Below are 16,096 nucleotides of genomic sequence, written 5' to 3'. Positions count from 1 at the left end.
CATCGCACCCTATACTCTCACTCTCTCTTCTCTCGTGGCTTCGATCTCGACCAAACCATCGCCGCCAATCATCGTTGTGACTCCATCAGAACACACGCACCACACAAACACAATCGGAACACACACATACAAACATCGATTTGAGGAATCAACTAACAAAATTCAAACAATCAATTAACCGGAAGAGTGACATAAAAAAACAAGCTTGCATAAGGATACATAAATGTATAATTTAATATAATTTAAATATTTAGTTTTATACTTGTAATGGCATGTTTACTTAAACTTTAACGTTTTGTTAACAGAAGTGTATAGGTGGGAGTGAAACATTACTATGAGAGTATCATGCATAGAAGTCAGAAATGTAGTTATACCAACAGGAAAAGCAAATTACACGAGTGTACCATAGAGAATTTCTCTTTTGAATATAAAGTCCTAAGTTCCAAATTAATAAGCATATCTAGGAACACTTCAATTTTTTGTCTTACAATAAGAACCTGTTAACGCCCTGTGAATTTGGTGAAAGTAGCAGTGGCCTTAGAGAACGATGGTGCAGTAGATGTGGAGCTATCATTGTCGACTCCGTGAGTAATCTGGACAAATTTAGGCATGTTCGGAGGCTTCTGTTCGAGTGATCCATCATTTACGAGCAGAACAACAACTTCAGACATTGCTGGCCTTATGGATACTGGTGACTGAGTGCACTTGAGACCAATCTCTATCATCTTCTTAGCATTTTCGACATCGTATTCACTCGGGTCTATTGTCTCATCGATCAACTTGGAGTGTCTGCCACTCTCATACAGTTTCCATGCCTGTGTTGCACCATGATAGATGATAACGTTAAGGTATTAGAGGGAGGTCTTAACAGGATACTATATTATTCAACATTCTCCCACTGTGCGTACCGTTGAACTGATACCATGATAAATGACCAACTCAGTGAAAACCTTATGACTTGTTTGGGAACTTGAATTTCATTTGAAATCGGTGTACTGGATTTGATCAAATGACGTGTGTGGATATATAAAACAAATGGATTTGGATTTCATTTGAAATCCAGGACATTCAAATACTAGTATAAAACTGAATATTTGAAATGGCACCTCAAATCATGTCACTTGAGATCCAAAATTTGAAATGAAATACATGTTCTCAAATGCAATCTTAAGGTATTTGAGGAGGTTTTACAGAAGGAAACACTTACATATGGGAGAAGAGATTCAGTGCGAAGCTCATTCATCATATCACTGCACCTTCGGCCACTGATTATTTCAAGGACAACGATTCCAAATCCGTAGGTATCAACTTTCTCAGACAAGTGCCCGTGAATAGCATACTCTGGTGCTGTGTAACCCCTGGATTATTTGAAATTATATTTGTGAAATTTTCCGTCATATAGTATCTTAATTAAGGCCATATGAATGTAATGTTAAGAGGTGGAGAGAAGATGATTTATTATTAGGATGAGGACTTACAAGGTCCCTGCATATCTAGTGGTAAGATGACTTTGGTCCTTTGGCAGAAGTCTTGCCAACCCGAAATCTGCAATTTTGGGTTGAAAGCCATCATCAAGTAGAATATTGCTAGATTTCATGTCTCGGTGTATGATGCAAACATGAAATTGTTCATGTAGATAAGCAAGACCCCGGGCTATACCCAAGATTATGTCAATCCGTTGTTTCCAGCTGAGGGTGCCGCGTTTCTCACCTGCCCATAAGAATGTGTTTCAGATTAAACATGAAGAAGCTCTGGAGTTGTCAGTTTAAGGCTAACAACTCACCATATAAAAATGTATCAAGGCTTCCGTTTTCCATGTATTCATACACGAGAAGCTGCACTGGCCCTTTTCCACTGCATCCTAGAAGACGGAGAATATTTCTGTGATGAACATTACTTATAAGCCTAACTTCGCTCTCAAAATCCGCCTTTTCCTTGCTTGTCACTACAGCAAGTTTCTTTACTGCAACTATGTGTCCGTTCTCTATAATGCCCTGTTCACGACATAGTTAATTCAGTACACAAAGTTAATTATACGTATTAATGTGAGTCTGAGATGGTTGTTATACTGAAGTACTCGCCTTGTATACGTCTCCAAAACCTCCTTCCCCGACTTTGTATTCTACACTAAAATTCTTTGTTGCTGATTTCAAATCTTTGTAATTGTACAGCATTGCTCCCTGCAACTTGGTTACGCCTAATATATTGCCTACAGTACCAAGAAAACTAATTCATCTAAAGAGTGATATGTAAAGACAGAATTATCCATCTCATTGAAATGTATCATAAATTTGTGCATAACGATCTTTGTTGGCTAATATTAATCACCTCTTTCAGCTTTATTCGGTTTTCTCAGTACTCGATACCATAAAAGCAGAGCAAGCATAAGCAGAACAAGGCATAGACCACCAATCAATCCCACGATCAGGGGTGTCTTCGTGTTTGAACCACCTGGAATGCACAATTTCACTCATCACATGAACAGATCACATATCATAAATTCGTAATCTGAAGTGAAATATGGCTGATAGTCTTGATTAACGTTATGCAACAAAACAACGACGAATTTTTTAAAGAACCTAGACCAAGATACTTATATGATTAGAAAGCAAAAGTGACTCGGTTGATCAATGTGTCACCTCTTTCTAGGTAAATCGCGATATCAGTAACATCGTTATCTGAAAAGAAAGGAGTATCAGAATATCTCAGGAAACAGCCAGCATCTACCGAGCTCCCCCCTGCTTGAGGAGGACATGTTTCCACATTGATATACGCTCTTGATAAGCACGTATCACAGTCACTCCGGCTAATATTTTCTACACATTGTGCCACAACATACACTGTTGCTATTGCTGTTGGGCCACCATCAAAAACCTGCCTTTTTGCTGCTGCAAAGAAAGTTTTGATCTTTGGTGTGGCAGCCACAAGTTCTGTTAACAACCCTTCAACAGCTGGTTGAAAAGCAGTTGCTTTTGGAGCAGTCCGGTTATTTATACATACCCCGGAAGAGTCTTCAAATGATATTTGTTTATAGAAGTTGCGAGCTTCATACCTTAATCAAAAAAACCAAAAAAAAAAATTACTAAAAAAATTAAACTGTAAAAACCTGGTGAATTTTTGGCTACATATCTTTTTTAGTCTCACTACTTTTCAATCCCCTCAATCATACGATTGCAACATCCACCAATATTATGATGATGGAGGGACTCACGCGTGGGTCTTCTCCTAAATTGAGCTGTAATACCATGTTAAGTAACCGGCTCATTTAAAACCTTAAAGTGTTAAAGAAAGACCCCAACAGGATCTTATGCTACAACAAACATTTTTCAACATTCACAATATAATTATTTTTAGCATATTGATGTAACCTCCCTGATCATCGAATCTTGTTGGAGGTTATGGTCAACTACACATGAAGTAGTTCAAGAAAGTTGATCAAACCTGAGGAAGCATCCCTGGTAGATCAGATGAGCACCATCCGCTTGAGGGCAATCGCGTCTGATCTGTGCGAGGCCAGCATCAAAACAAGCAAGACAGTCTGCAATAGATAGATAGTTCCTGCACTGTATCATTCCAAATACATCAGTATAATAAGCTGTTGCAAAGTGAGCGTTTGACAACTGTTTCCTCATGTCTCCAAATGTCTTATTAAAATTGCTTAAAAACACCGACAAGTCGTTGGTTGTGTTGAAATTACTGCACTGTCGAAGCAGCTCCTCTGCTTGGGGATCAGATCGAACTCCTTGCATGATCGTAAACACAAGAACAAAAATACTGCAAATGAGGATCCTCCTCATTTCTTGAAGAAAATAGATGATGCAGGACTCTTGAGTCTAGATTATAAAATATCAATAGTATAACTTGTCTGAAGTATCTGCAGGCTGCAGTGTCATAATTGTCTTGTTTTATTGCACATAAGTTGCTGGTGGAAGACCTCAGGTTCTATGTTTGGACTTAAAGACTTGGTGCATGCACTTTTGGACATAAAGGGATTAATCCAAATTGTAGCCCCAAGTGAATCCAACTGTTGGTTTGGTCTCTATGTGAGAAATATGTTTATGTTATCTTATAAGTAACTTATAAGTCGATCAACTGATTTGAGCGTTTACCTTGTCTTAACTTATCTAATGTTGAAGTTAATTAATATTGCGTTTCTGCACATTTACTATTAATTTAAGAAGGTTCATAGCTGAAATTTTCTATGGTGAGGAAGTCATCATATGAATGGTAGATTACAATGCTGCCCTAAGCTGGGTCAACCAGCTCAGGTCTTCATGGAAAACAAGTTGTCTATTTCAACTACTACTTGTCCATGCAAGTCATAGTCTTCTGTGGAATATATTATCTGTTGGAATTCAGATACATACCTAAAATTTCGGTGGTGAAAGGTACTTGTTTCGGCTCACAAGTCACTTTTAAGTTATAAACTATGTACATTTTTCAACTTACAAGTTATCTATAATCTAGGCCACACGGGCCTGGATATGGAGTTCTGGATTAGTGGTGGCAAAAAAAAAAAAAAAATTCACTGTTGAAACTGTAACACTGGACAATGCGTCTGAATCTTTGATCATGTTACGAGTTTATAACAACTGAATGCAAAGGTTTAAAGATAAAACACACCTGCACATGAATGATCAGTTTTGCATTTTATGATAATCACATTTAAGTGTTCGGCTTCCTGTCAGTTGCACCTAATCCTTCACAGTTAAGAAATTTACAGCCCTCTTGACAGAGCCTAGACTTGAAGTGGGAGTTGATGCCTCAGGCTTCCATGACCTGTACTTAAGCATCCTCGTCTCGAACCTTCCTAGCTTCAGCCAAAGCCTTAGAATCAAAAACTTCATTACGGTGATTTCCATAAACTTGAAAGAATTTGTTTTATAGCTTGCTGTTTGATATTGACATTCAAGACCATCATACGACGCAATGGGTCTTGTAGAAGGAGGATCTCCACTGTCTTCGGAATTTGAGCTGCCAGGATCAAGTTTCACTAAAAGAAGTAGCATTCTGATTTTGAAAATTAAGTGTGATAGAATTATTCTTCTGTAGAGCATGATATATGTCCATGAGTTGACTTATCTTTATCTCTTTAAATAAGTTGATGTTGAGAATAGGCCATACTTGATCAAAATAAGTAAAGTCGAGGTTAAAATGAAGTTACTTCCGAATAAGTTACTGTTTGGGGTGGTTGTTGCAGACAACAACAGCAGCTTTTTGCTGAAAAGCAGGTGAAAAACTGTTTGGTAAATCTAAAAGCAGCTTTTCTGAACAGCAGCTTTTAGTTGAAAAGCTGCTTTTAGAAAAAGTAGGTCCTTTTGGAAAAAGCTGGTTTCAGCTTTTGCAGGAAGCTGTTACAAATTTTATTATCAAACATCACTACAAAAAATATTTTTTTTATATTATAACTTAAAATAAGCTAATATCAAAAAAATTACCAAACAGTTATCCGATTTCTACCATAGCACTTTTTTTACCCGCACAGCATTTTTTAACAGCACCCCCAAACAGACCCTAAATAAGATTTTGTTCATTAGCCGCTTTGCATCTTGATGCTTGGATATTCATCCAACAATCCAAAAATTATAAGCTTTTTTAAGCGTCTCCTATCCTTTGTTCCAAACCACTTCACTGCCAAATATTGACATTTTACATCAATTATTTAATATTTTATTTAGAATATTACGCTATGAAATAAAATACAACTTAAATGGTTTCAAAAAGATTAATATAATTTAAATTAAGTTTTCATTTGACATTACTGCTTCCCATGACAATATTAGTAAAATATTAAAAAAAGGTTAATATCTATTTGATAAATCTAAAAATAATTTTTCAAACAATAATTTTTACTATAAAAACCGGTTTTAGAAAAAATAGATTCTAATGTTCAAACTACTTGTCGGTGTTTCAGAAAAATATTATAAATTTCACCATCATACCTCATCCAAAATATTAAATTATTATATTATAATTCAAAATATTTAAATATCAAAAATAATTATTAAATATCACTTTTTTTTATCAAACAACACAATAATTTTAACCAAACTTCCCAAAGATTTACAAATGTTAACCATTTTAGTAAGTCAAAAAGAAATCTTTACAAATACAATTTTACCCCTGCAGCCTTCCCTTAGTTCCCTACCCGCCCCCAAACAAGCTGCCGCTTGCCAACGTATTTATAACTCTGAAACATTTACATACAACCTTAGAAAATGGTCTCGACACAATCAACCCCGAATATTTTCCTCTAATATATTTAAAATCTTGTATACTCGGTGATTGACAAGAAATATTCAGAGCCCATTTTCTGAATCACCCTTTGCTCCAATCTTGATCAAGCCCTAACTTAAGGTTTGCCCCAATCTTGAATGTATTGAATTGTTTTATATCTGCAGATTTTTAGCTACCCATTTAGTTTAAGCTTTGATCTTCACTTTCTTTACTCTGGGTGTTTGTTTTTTTATGTTATTGTTTAGCCCTTTTGCTTGGAAGTAATATAAAGTTGCATATGTTTGTATATTTGTTTTAAGTACGCAGAAATGTTTGGATTTGGATCATGTATGTTTTAATTAAATGTTGTTTGGAGTGAATAGGATATACCCGCATTGCGCTTTTCGAGTTTTTCTTAATGTTTCTGAAGGCTATAAGGTGATCTCTATTTGATCACAAGTATTTGACTTTGGTTATTACCAAGTGGATTGGGTTTTTTCTGAACTTGTATCAGATTTCCCTGTTGTATTGTAGTCACCGACTCAGTGTAATAGTCATTTGATGAAATGTAAAAATTTCATGTGTTCATTTTGTTTGATCAGTTGTGCTTGCAATCTACTGGATCATTGCGCAAAAGCTGGACTGCGCGAACTAATTTTTATCCTATAACTTGTGTAATTATCTGGCCTTTTGGATTCTGATTTCTGAATGTATAAAAGCCATACAAGTGATATTTTTTGGATTTGATGAGGTTATAAGTTGCTGCTTCTAAATGTTTGCATTTGATGAGCTTATAAGGCATATAAGGCAGCTGTGTATTGCCCCTGATGGTATTGGGCATTTGGCCTTTGGTTGATTGGATGGCCTTTGGTTGATTAGAGTAAGGTTCTACTGGCACATTTGTAGTTAAATTAAAAAGACAGAAATATACATTTTAGACCCTCTTTCATTAATCCATAAATAATTAAATATAGAAGAATAATTTGTCATGATGAATGAGAGTTGGTCTCATTTGTGCAAAGTAACAGAGATTTGGTTTCATTTACTCGAATTTTAGTGCTGATCTCTATGTTGTTTGCAAACCAAGGTGTATTGGAGATGTTTTTCTTTCTTTATGCACCTTATAGTTTATTTCTGATAGGAATTTAGAACATTCTCTTTTGGAATTTCTAGGAAGGGGCTGCATTATGGTTTTATAGAAAATAGTGTGTATAGAAAATAAAGGGACTCAGCTAACTTGCTTGCAAAATAATTGAGAAATGGTGACATGGTACCTGTTTCACCAGCAACATCAAATAGGCAAAGTAGCAATGATTCAACCCACAACACGTGTCATGCCCTTGGAGTTGCACCTCCATGGCAGAATTTTTTTGTAAGAACTTGGGGAAAAAAATCTATACATATATGATATATCAACCAGAAAAGTAGAAATAAAATCTATAAAGCGGATGACTAATTAGTAATTATCTAACAAGCTAATTTAGCACATAAGCAACTAGAATAAGATATATATATACAATCGTATATAAGGGTAGCGAAGCAATTACATAAAATCACGACATGTTTAATCCCCTAACATATACGAATGCAGGACATCTCCATTCTTCAGATCTATATTAATAGTCTACCTTGACCCATAAACACGACCTCCCCCTTTACAGGTTAAAGTTCCAATACCAGCCACCTGTTGGCATTGACATTTTGTGAGAACTCCCATCAAGAGCCTAAACCCATTTGGAATAAAGCTGAAATGATTCCATCTTCGAAATATTGATGAAACACTCTTGACTTTAGCATAAACGGACTGTAAATGAAACTAGGTATTTAGGTTGTTTATGTTTTACCTTTAACTTGCCCCCAAATTTAACCCTTTCCTGAATTTTGAGCACTTATAATTTTCCTGCAAAAACTGGGGTCTTATTTTATTTATATTATATAAATACCAATATTGTTATTAACTAAATTAATGATATCTAATACAATTTTTTTAATGTATTTAAAATACTAAATATTGTTAAGACAATTCAGTTGATACCCCATTTTCTAAGAAGACAGCGAGTCAAAATTCTAGAACGATTTAAAGTCAGAGCAAGTTAAAGTTCAATCAAACATAAAAACCTAAATAACTAGTTTTATTTATGCCATTTCAGATAAACTTAAGAGTGTTCATCAATATCTTAAAGGTGGAATCATTTTAGCTGATTCCCAAGGGGTTCTGGCTCTTGATGGGAATTCACAGAGAATGCCAATTCTGCCAATTGCTATCGAGTTATAAATATAAATGAATATCGGATTATAGTTGCTTTTGTACTATATTAGCTTGTAAGATGATCAGTAGTCCGTTCTATTCTATAGAATCTGTTTCTACTTTTCTGATTGATATATGTATAGATTTTGTTCCTAAGCTTTTACAAAAAAATCTGCTATGGAGATGCAACTCAAGGTCACAATCAGGCGTTGTGGGTTGAGTCATTGCTCCCTTGCCTAATTAATGTTGCTGGTGAAACAAGTATGTGTCACCATTTCTCAATTAAATTAAACATCAACTAATCCAGTTCTTTCCCACTTCTGTAAGCAAGTTAGTTGAGTACCTTTGTTTTTTTTGCATCCCTAGGATGTTTGCATATGTGTTTTAGGCTATCCCAATGCTATCCAGTTGATCTGTTTTCTTATCTAGATTTTTCAGGGCCCTAGATCCCTCAAATGGTTAAATCATGCATATATTTTGTTCTCATCAAACTCCTGATTTCTACATGGACATTATGCATTTGTGCTATTCCATGACAAATTGTCAGTTACAGATTGCCTTTCCTAGATAGAGTGAGACTTTACTCTGTTCACAGACACCAAAGGGTATAACCTAGGCACTTGCTTTAGGTTTATTAATTTGATAATTTCTATACCCATTCTGCATGACGTCTAATAAGATAGCATTCTTCCTAAGTTGAATTCTAGTATTATACATGTAATGACATCTTCAATTATTGTTTGCCGTGGTTTTTTATTTTTCCGCCAGTTTGAAATAGTAGGCTATTTAGATTTTTGAAAGTTTTGGCACTCAATTCAAGATTTAATTTGATCCAAAACAAAGTAAATAGAAAACCTGAATTAGTTGAAAAACATGTAAATAAATGTGTATTCAAGCGTGTGCAGGAAAAAAAGTTGATTGTTAACTTTGAATTCAAAATTAACTTACATTGGCTTTCAAGAGTTAAAGTGTGTCACATGTTGCAGATGGAGTATTCTGGTCTGTTCTGCTAGCTATTTTACCTCTCATAAACTGTCCTAACTTGTACTCAGTGGTGAAGGTTAGCGAAGAATGTTTAATGACCTAGTGATACCATAAAATAGTCGAAAGCAATGTTAAGCAAAATATAATAAATTATGTGTTTGTTCATAATATGCACCTGGAATAGTTTAGCATCTAATGTGGGACGGATGGCCTTTTATTTTCTGGAAAAAGTAAAACATAAAGACATATGTTTGAACATTTTTAGGAAGCCAACTAGTGCAGAGTATGATTTATGTTATTTGTTTCATTTTGGTTTATTTTCGTTATTATACAGAGAAAAATGGATGATAGTTGTGCTGTCTGTGCTGAGACACTTGAGTGGACTGCCTATGGACAATGTGGACATCGTGAGGTCTGCTCTACTTGTGTTGCTCGGCTTAGATTTATATGTGATGATCAGAACTGTTGCATCTGCAAGTCCAACCTTGATACTGTCTTTGTGACCAAGGTTCGTGCTTTTAGATTTCAATTATTTATTAAAAATTTTAATTATTTGTAATTTACTGTCTTGATTCTTGAGGATCATGGTTTTCAGTCAGAATACTGTTGTTTCACCAGTTTTCAAGTCTAGAAAATGATAGATTTATACGTTTCTTTTTTTTTTTGTCCGAGATCCGTTTTCCCCTTTGTGTTTTATACCTTCTGCTGCTAGTTACAAGCTATTACAGATAAGGTTAAATAAATGACCGGCTCTAACACATTACACATAGTTGCAGTTTATATGAGCCTGAATAAGTAGTTGTTAAATATTAGTCTATTTTATTGGTGTAACTTGGTAATCAGGCACAAGGGGATTATACAAGTATGATCAGGGACTTCTCAGTTTTTCCTTCTGAGCCTAAAGAAGGTAAAGCTGGCTCATATTGGTATCATGAAGGCACACATGCATTTTTTGATGATCCTGATCAGTACAAGACGGTCAAAGCTATGTGTAAACTTTCATGCATCATTTGCGACAAGGTGCATCAACAAGGAAATGGAAATACCAAAAGATATGGGAATTTTAAAAATATTGACCAATTAAAGGATCACTTATCATGTCACCATAAGCTGGTCATGTGCAATCTCTGTCTAGAAGGCAGAAAGGTAATATAGCTCATTCTATCATTTACAGCTTGAACATTTAAATTGTTATGCAGCCTTGTGGGTTTCTTAGTTTTTTGACTTTTTTGCTTGTTCCTGTCTTCTACATAAATTCTCTCCCAGCCTGTAATTTAAATTATATGTGTACCTTTGACTTGGACGGGTACCTAGCTCTGAAATTTAAAGCTGTGGTTGTGTTGTATGAGGTTAATGTTAAAATGCATTAGATGGATTTCTGTAATAAGTTTCCTCTCTTGCTCGAGTTTTGTAACCCTTACTTGAAATATAGGAATGAATTGGCATTTCTTTGACCATATTTGTTAGCTGACTAGTAATATTTTTAGCAAAAACATATTACGTGTAATCTGAATTGTTTTATTAATATCTACTTTCTTATGTATTTGCGGATAAAGTTGATGGGACTTCACATGTAGAATTTGAAGGGGTTTTTATTTTTATCATAGCTTGTAATTTGAAAAGTGTATGGTAGGTCTATTCTTATACATTCTTTTCTCAAGAATTTGATTTTCCCTTTTTACCAAAACTATCTTTCTGACTTTGATCTAAATCTTGATCAGATATTTATATGTGAACAAAAGTTGTATACTAAAGAGCAACTAAATCAGCATATAAACACTGGTGACTCAGAGGTCGATGGCAGTGAAGCTGAAAGAGGTGGTTTCATGGGACATCCCATGTGTGAGTTCTGCAGAAACCCGTTCTATGGGGAGAATGAGCTGTATACACATATGTCTACGGAACATTATACCTGTCATATATGTCAAAGGTTGTCTATGTTCTCCTTTTCTTTGTGCAGAGTTAATTTTGCTTGCTGTTCAAAATAATGCATTTGCTCCTCTACATAATAATCTTACCTTAGTGCAGGCAGCATCCGGGACATTTTGAGTACTACAGGAACTATGATGAGTTGGAGGCTAGTATTTTTGTTGGACCCAATTTTTGTATATCTTTAGTTTTATTTAGTGCATAGACCATTCAGAAATTAGCATTAAATTGTTATGTTCAGATCCATTTTCGTGGTGACCACATGCTTTGTGAAGATGAAGGCTGCCTAGCAAAAAAGTTCATTGTATTTGCAACCGAGTCTGAAATGAAGGTGAGTGCCTATCATAAGTTCATACAAAAAAATTTGTATCCATGAAAAAGTCATTTCATTGTATGTTTTTTAGCTGACTATACTTGTGTGATCTTTAAAGATATCTTTGGAATTGAATCTTACTTTGAAAAGAAATTTAAAATCCGCAGAGACATAATGCCATGGAGCATGGAGGACGCATGTCTAGGTCCAAGCGTAATGCTGTGTTGCAGGTAATATATCATTGATTATATCTTCAGAAAGATATATACCGGAATTTAGCTTTGATTACCTCTATGTCCATTTCTTGTACTAATATAGTGCTTAATTTTCATGTAAAATCTGAAGATCCCAACAAGTTTCAGATATGAAAGAAATACTGAACAAGATCGTCATCGAAGAGGACGCAGTTTCCATCCGGATCATTTTGACATTGAACTTTCTAGAGCAGTTCAAGCCAGCCTTGAGCCAACTAATGCCAATATCCATCATGCTAGCTCATCTGGTTTCGAAGTTTTATCCAGTATTGGAGCAGCAGCAGAAAATGATTCTAAATTCAGGCCACTTGAATTACTATCTTCTAGCAGAGAGTTTGAGCCATCATCAAGTCACCATCATCAACAGGGACGGAATGCCAGGAACGTCCCCCTAGAAGAGTCATCTTTTCCTCCACTTCCCGTGTCTACTAAAAATAATCAGCAAAACTTGAGAAGCAAAGGGAAAGGGTCAGGGAAGAATACTATGGCTGCTCGCCTTCGTCGCCATAACAATGTGGCTGTCCTCCATTCTGCTCAAGCTGGGACGCGAGTAAATCTTCACCCCACAGCATCATCGAGCAGTGGTTCAAAGTCAAGGCTGACAACAATTTCAGGACATAAGTCTTCCTTTGCTTCTTCCAGTTCCTCCCTTGGTAAGCCTGCCTCTGAAAGTATACTTGTGCGACATGATAATGCAATCCCTGGAAACAGGACTCTAGCGGATTATGTGAGTGTATCAGCAGGTTCTGACCGGTCATCAAGTACTGTTAGTGGCTCAAGAAAGGTTAACCACTCTGCCTCTGAACCGAATCTTTTAGCAAAAGGTTCCTATTCTTCTAATGCTGATTTTCCACCTGTTTCCCTAACAAAGACAAAAGATTCAGCCGCTAGTAACCAACTGTTGGTTAAGGTGGAAGAAACTAAAGCTGCTAACAAGTCTCTAGTTCAAAGAATTCGAGCTGGTTTACTATTTGACGAGGACCGATACACTATTTTCAAAATTATATCCGGAGAATATCGACAGGGTGTGATAAATACAGGTGAATATGTTGCATACGTGCATCAGTTTGGCTTGTCACATCTTCTCTCTGAACTAGCTAAACTTTGTCCTGACGCTCAGAAGCAAAAGGAGCTACTTGAGGCTTCTAAGATCAATTTAGTGAGCAGCAGCTCTTCAGAAACTAGTGCAGATATGGTCAACCGTCAGTTAAAAGAACATAAGACTTCCAGGAAAGGAAAGGAGAAGCTTGTGGGAGTTGAGACAAGCATTAACCCAGGCGTGGCTGACAACTTGATAAGCAGTGCAAAGGTTTTGCATTCAGGTCACAGACCACCTGAAGAAGGCATAGAAATCTTAGAAAAAGATGGTTATCGTTCAATGAAAGGGAAGTCTAAGGTGTCAGTGGCTGATGGAGTAACTAACTCAGGCTCTTCTATCATGGTCCCAGTTGAAAACACTCTCCTGAATGACTACACGTCAAGTAGCAGCTCAAAAAAGATTGGGGAAGGGAACAAGCCTCGCAAGAAAACCTCTAAGTTTCACAGGGTTCGCCTTGGCGAGGATTCCCCTGCAGCACTTCTAGGTCTGGGTCATTCCGAATCTACTCCTGATCTGTCCCAACAAAAACCATCTCAAAGTAATGAGCGTTCAAGAAAGTTGGCAGTTGGTGGGGTCTGGCAGAATGGAGGCGGCAAGAAACTAGTGGCGATTTTAAGATAACAGAGGGAATATGATCGTATTGACAGTCAAGTGGCTGTTTGTAACTTAATTGCCATCAGTGTTTTAGCTAATACTTTTAAGTTAGGCCTGCTAATATCAAATCCTTTTGCGGCATCACTGCCCTGTGACTGTGATCAAAAAATACCCAAGTCTGGATTTGCAAGACTAAAAATTTAGTAAATTGGGTTTATTAGAGACCAGGGACAAACGTTTTGGTACAATATGCATGCCTTGTCGTATACTTGGTAATACAGTGAATATTTTGTTTTAAGACTATGTTTTCATCAAATTTGATTTTCATTAAGGACTTTGTGTGGTTAAAGGTTGGTGCTACTAAGAACCCTAATCTGTATACTCCATATATATTTTGTTATAGTGATAATTTAGTTCGTGCATAGATATTGGACTAATGGCCATGTTTGGTTGGGTGAAATGACATTGTCACATTGCATAGAGATAGATTGAATGTTAGACTACTGTTTTTTATAGAAGTGTGTAGTTTGAGTCCAATTTTTTCGTCTTTAGGTCTACTGCATTAGTTTCCGCTTTCTGTTTGATCTTCCTTATGCACCTAAAATAAGCAATCAACCAGTTCATAACAAGCTTTTCAAGAACATAAATACAAGATAGTTAAGCACGAAGCAGCTAATCGTTACACTCAAACCCTTAACAACACTGATTAACGTACCCTAACCATAACAAGACTTCAGAATAGAAATACTACTAGTTACGGACTAAAGACCGGTGACTAAAACTCGCTTTCCAAGTCTGATCATGGTGAGCCAGTACGGCCACCAAGTGATGCAGGCACAACTGGAGTTGTCGGAGGGGTGCACATGACTCCAGGAAAGCCACAGAAGGTTGGAGAGCCGGAGCCTAAGATAGGGGTAGGAAGAGTTCCGGTGGTTAAACCAGGGGTAGGAAAGTCGAGAGTGTAGCCAGGGCTATGAAAGGTTCCGGTCATTGGACCAGGCAGAGTCCCGCTAAAACTTCCGCTGTAGTCTTCTGGCTGATCAACTTCCTCGTCGAGTTTCTCCTTCATCGGCATCCTCCTCCCCCCTTCAACACCCTCCCATCCCAGTATCACAACAAGAACACTCACCACCACCAACAGCTTGCAACCAACTCTTTCCATCTCTCTCTCCCTCTCTCTTTATCTCTCTCTCCCTCTGTGTGTGTGTTTCTTTGTGATATAATGAAGATTAGTTCTGCATCAAGCTCCACTTATATAGGGAAATAAACTTCCTATTAACAGTAGCTAGGGTTCCTCGTGGCATGTAATTATGACGAAAACTTATTACTACTTTCTCCCAGCAAGAACACACATGAAACATTTCTATTATTATGTACTTGCTTGTCAATAACTGCACTGCAATCCACAAAATCAAAGATGTTTGAATAGATGAGTAAATGTTAGGCAGCTAGGTAGTTGAGCCAAGTTATTGAAAGCTTTAACTTCCGCAACAGTCGCGTGTAAATTATCAACCATCTCCTCTGTTTCGCAATATGAAATTCATTCGAAATGCTCTTCATATTTCAAAGGATCCATTGTTGAGAGCACATACATTGACCATGTAACTATCATCGTATAGTCTACTAATATCTATCATATCAAGTTATATCCGAATATGTAACTTATAACGTTAGGGTTTTACGAGTGCCAGGCACGAGACTAGGCCGTGGGAGATGGCTTAAAGTTGAGCCATTAGCCAAAACCACCATCAACTCCTCCAAAACCAGAAACCTAACCGCAGTCTGCGTCTCTGAAGCCTCCACCTGTGAAGGCTAAGCCTCGCTGCGGCCCCTGAGCTGCCTATGCCAGGAAAAATCTGATTCTGAAACTCAGACATCGGATACTGGAGGCTCAGAACCACAGCTCTTTACTGTAATGAATCGTAAAGTCTGTTAGCACCACAAGAGGACGTAGGGTTTATGACAGTAAGTTACTTTTCATCCAGACTATGAATTCATTTTATATAAAAAAAACAGTCAGATCATACAGCATTTACAACTCATACAACATTCAAAGCACTAAAGAAGTTTAAAGTGTATTTGAACCTACACACTAGAAAAAATTGGTGCTATTATTTTCCCTCGAGTCTCTGTTCATCCTTACTCCAAGCTATAGACAATCGGATACAGCAAACGCCGTGTTTCAACCTAGAGGGTCCATACCCAAACTTGAGTTCTGGTACCAAAGGGCCAAGGGCTGTTAAAAATTGATGTGAGTGTTGTTATAGAAATCAGATAATTGTTTGATAATTTTTTTAATATTTACTTATTTTAAATTATAATATAAAAATAATAATATTTTTGATGAGGTTTGATGATAAAATCTCTAATAGCTTTCTGCAAAAGCTAAAAGCAGGTTTTTCTAAAAGCATGAGAGCACTTGTTTTTTCTAAAAACATTTTTTAGCTGAAAAGCTGTTT

The 16,096-nt window shown here is 36.5% G+C and overlaps 2 protein-coding genes across 2 annotated transcripts; one reads left to right on the top strand and one right to left on the bottom strand.

Moving 5' to 3' along the window:
* Nucleotides 1-346: 346 nt before the first annotated feature.
* Nucleotides 347-5,047, bottom strand: LOC108209635 (cysteine-rich receptor-like protein kinase 43). The gene is made up of 8 exons (XM_017380643.2): nt 3,442-5,047; nt 2,640-3,052; nt 2,329-2,451; nt 2,082-2,209; nt 1,784-1,994; nt 1,479-1,710; nt 1,208-1,358; nt 347-815 (listed from the first exon to the last, which is right to left on the bottom strand). The coding sequence occupies exons 1-8, from the start codon at nt 3,795-3,797 to the stop codon at nt 501-503; spliced, it is 1,929 nt and encodes a 642-aa protein (XP_017236132.1). The 5' UTR covers nt 3,798-5,047; the 3' UTR covers nt 347-500.
* A 1,119-nt stretch (nt 5,048-6,166) lies between these two features.
* LOC108205290 (E3 ubiquitin-protein ligase HEL2) lies at nt 6,167-13,935 on the top strand. Its single transcript, XM_017375192.2, has 8 exons — nt 6,167-6,357; nt 9,783-9,956; nt 10,292-10,594; nt 11,170-11,378; nt 11,477-11,525; nt 11,619-11,708; nt 11,858-11,920; nt 12,036-13,935. Exons 2-8 carry the CDS (start codon nt 9,789-9,791, stop codon nt 13,662-13,664), a joined length of 2,511 nt encoding a protein of 836 aa, XP_017230681.1. The 5' UTR covers nt 6,167-6,357; nt 9,783-9,788; the 3' UTR covers nt 13,665-13,935.
* Nucleotides 13,936-16,096: the final 2,161 nt, after the last annotated feature.

The sequence above is a fragment of the Daucus carota genome, chromosome 1, assembly GCF_001625215.2.
Source record: "Daucus carota subsp. sativus chromosome 1, DH1 v3.0, whole genome shotgun sequence".
In the NCBI taxonomy this organism is placed as follows: Eukaryota; Viridiplantae; Streptophyta; class Magnoliopsida; order Apiales; family Apiaceae; genus Daucus; species Daucus carota.
This window is presented reverse-complemented; position numbering and strand designations above follow the sequence as displayed.

What these genes read in the sequence shown, in the direction of transcription:
- LOC108209635 (XM_017380643.2), bottom strand. Translation starts at nt 3,797, where the DNA reads ATGAGGAGGATCCTCATTTGCAGTATTTTTGTTCTTGTGTTTACGATC. An exon ending in CGCGATTTACCTAGAAAGAG is followed by an intron (nt 2,452 to 2,639) that starts GTGACACATTGA and finishes TGTGCATTCCAG; the next exon opens with GTGGTTCAAACACGAAGACA. An exon ending in CCTTGATACATTTTTATATG is followed by an intron (nt 1,711 to 1,783) that starts GTGAGTTGTTAG and finishes TCTTATGGGCAG; the next exon opens with GTGAGAAACGCGGCACCCTC.
- LOC108205290 (XM_017375192.2), top strand. Translation starts at nt 9,789, where the DNA reads ATGGATGATAGTTGTGCTGTCTGTGCTGAGACACTTGAGTGGACTGCC. An exon ending in ATACTGTCTTTGTGACCAAG is followed by an intron (nt 9,957 to 10,291) that starts GTTCGTGCTTTT and finishes CTTGGTAATCAG; the next exon opens with GCACAAGGGGATTATACAAG. An exon ending in ACCTGTCATATATGTCAAAG is followed by an intron (nt 11,379 to 11,476) that starts GTTGTCTATGTT and finishes ACCTTAGTGCAG; the next exon opens with GCAGCATCCGGGACATTTTG.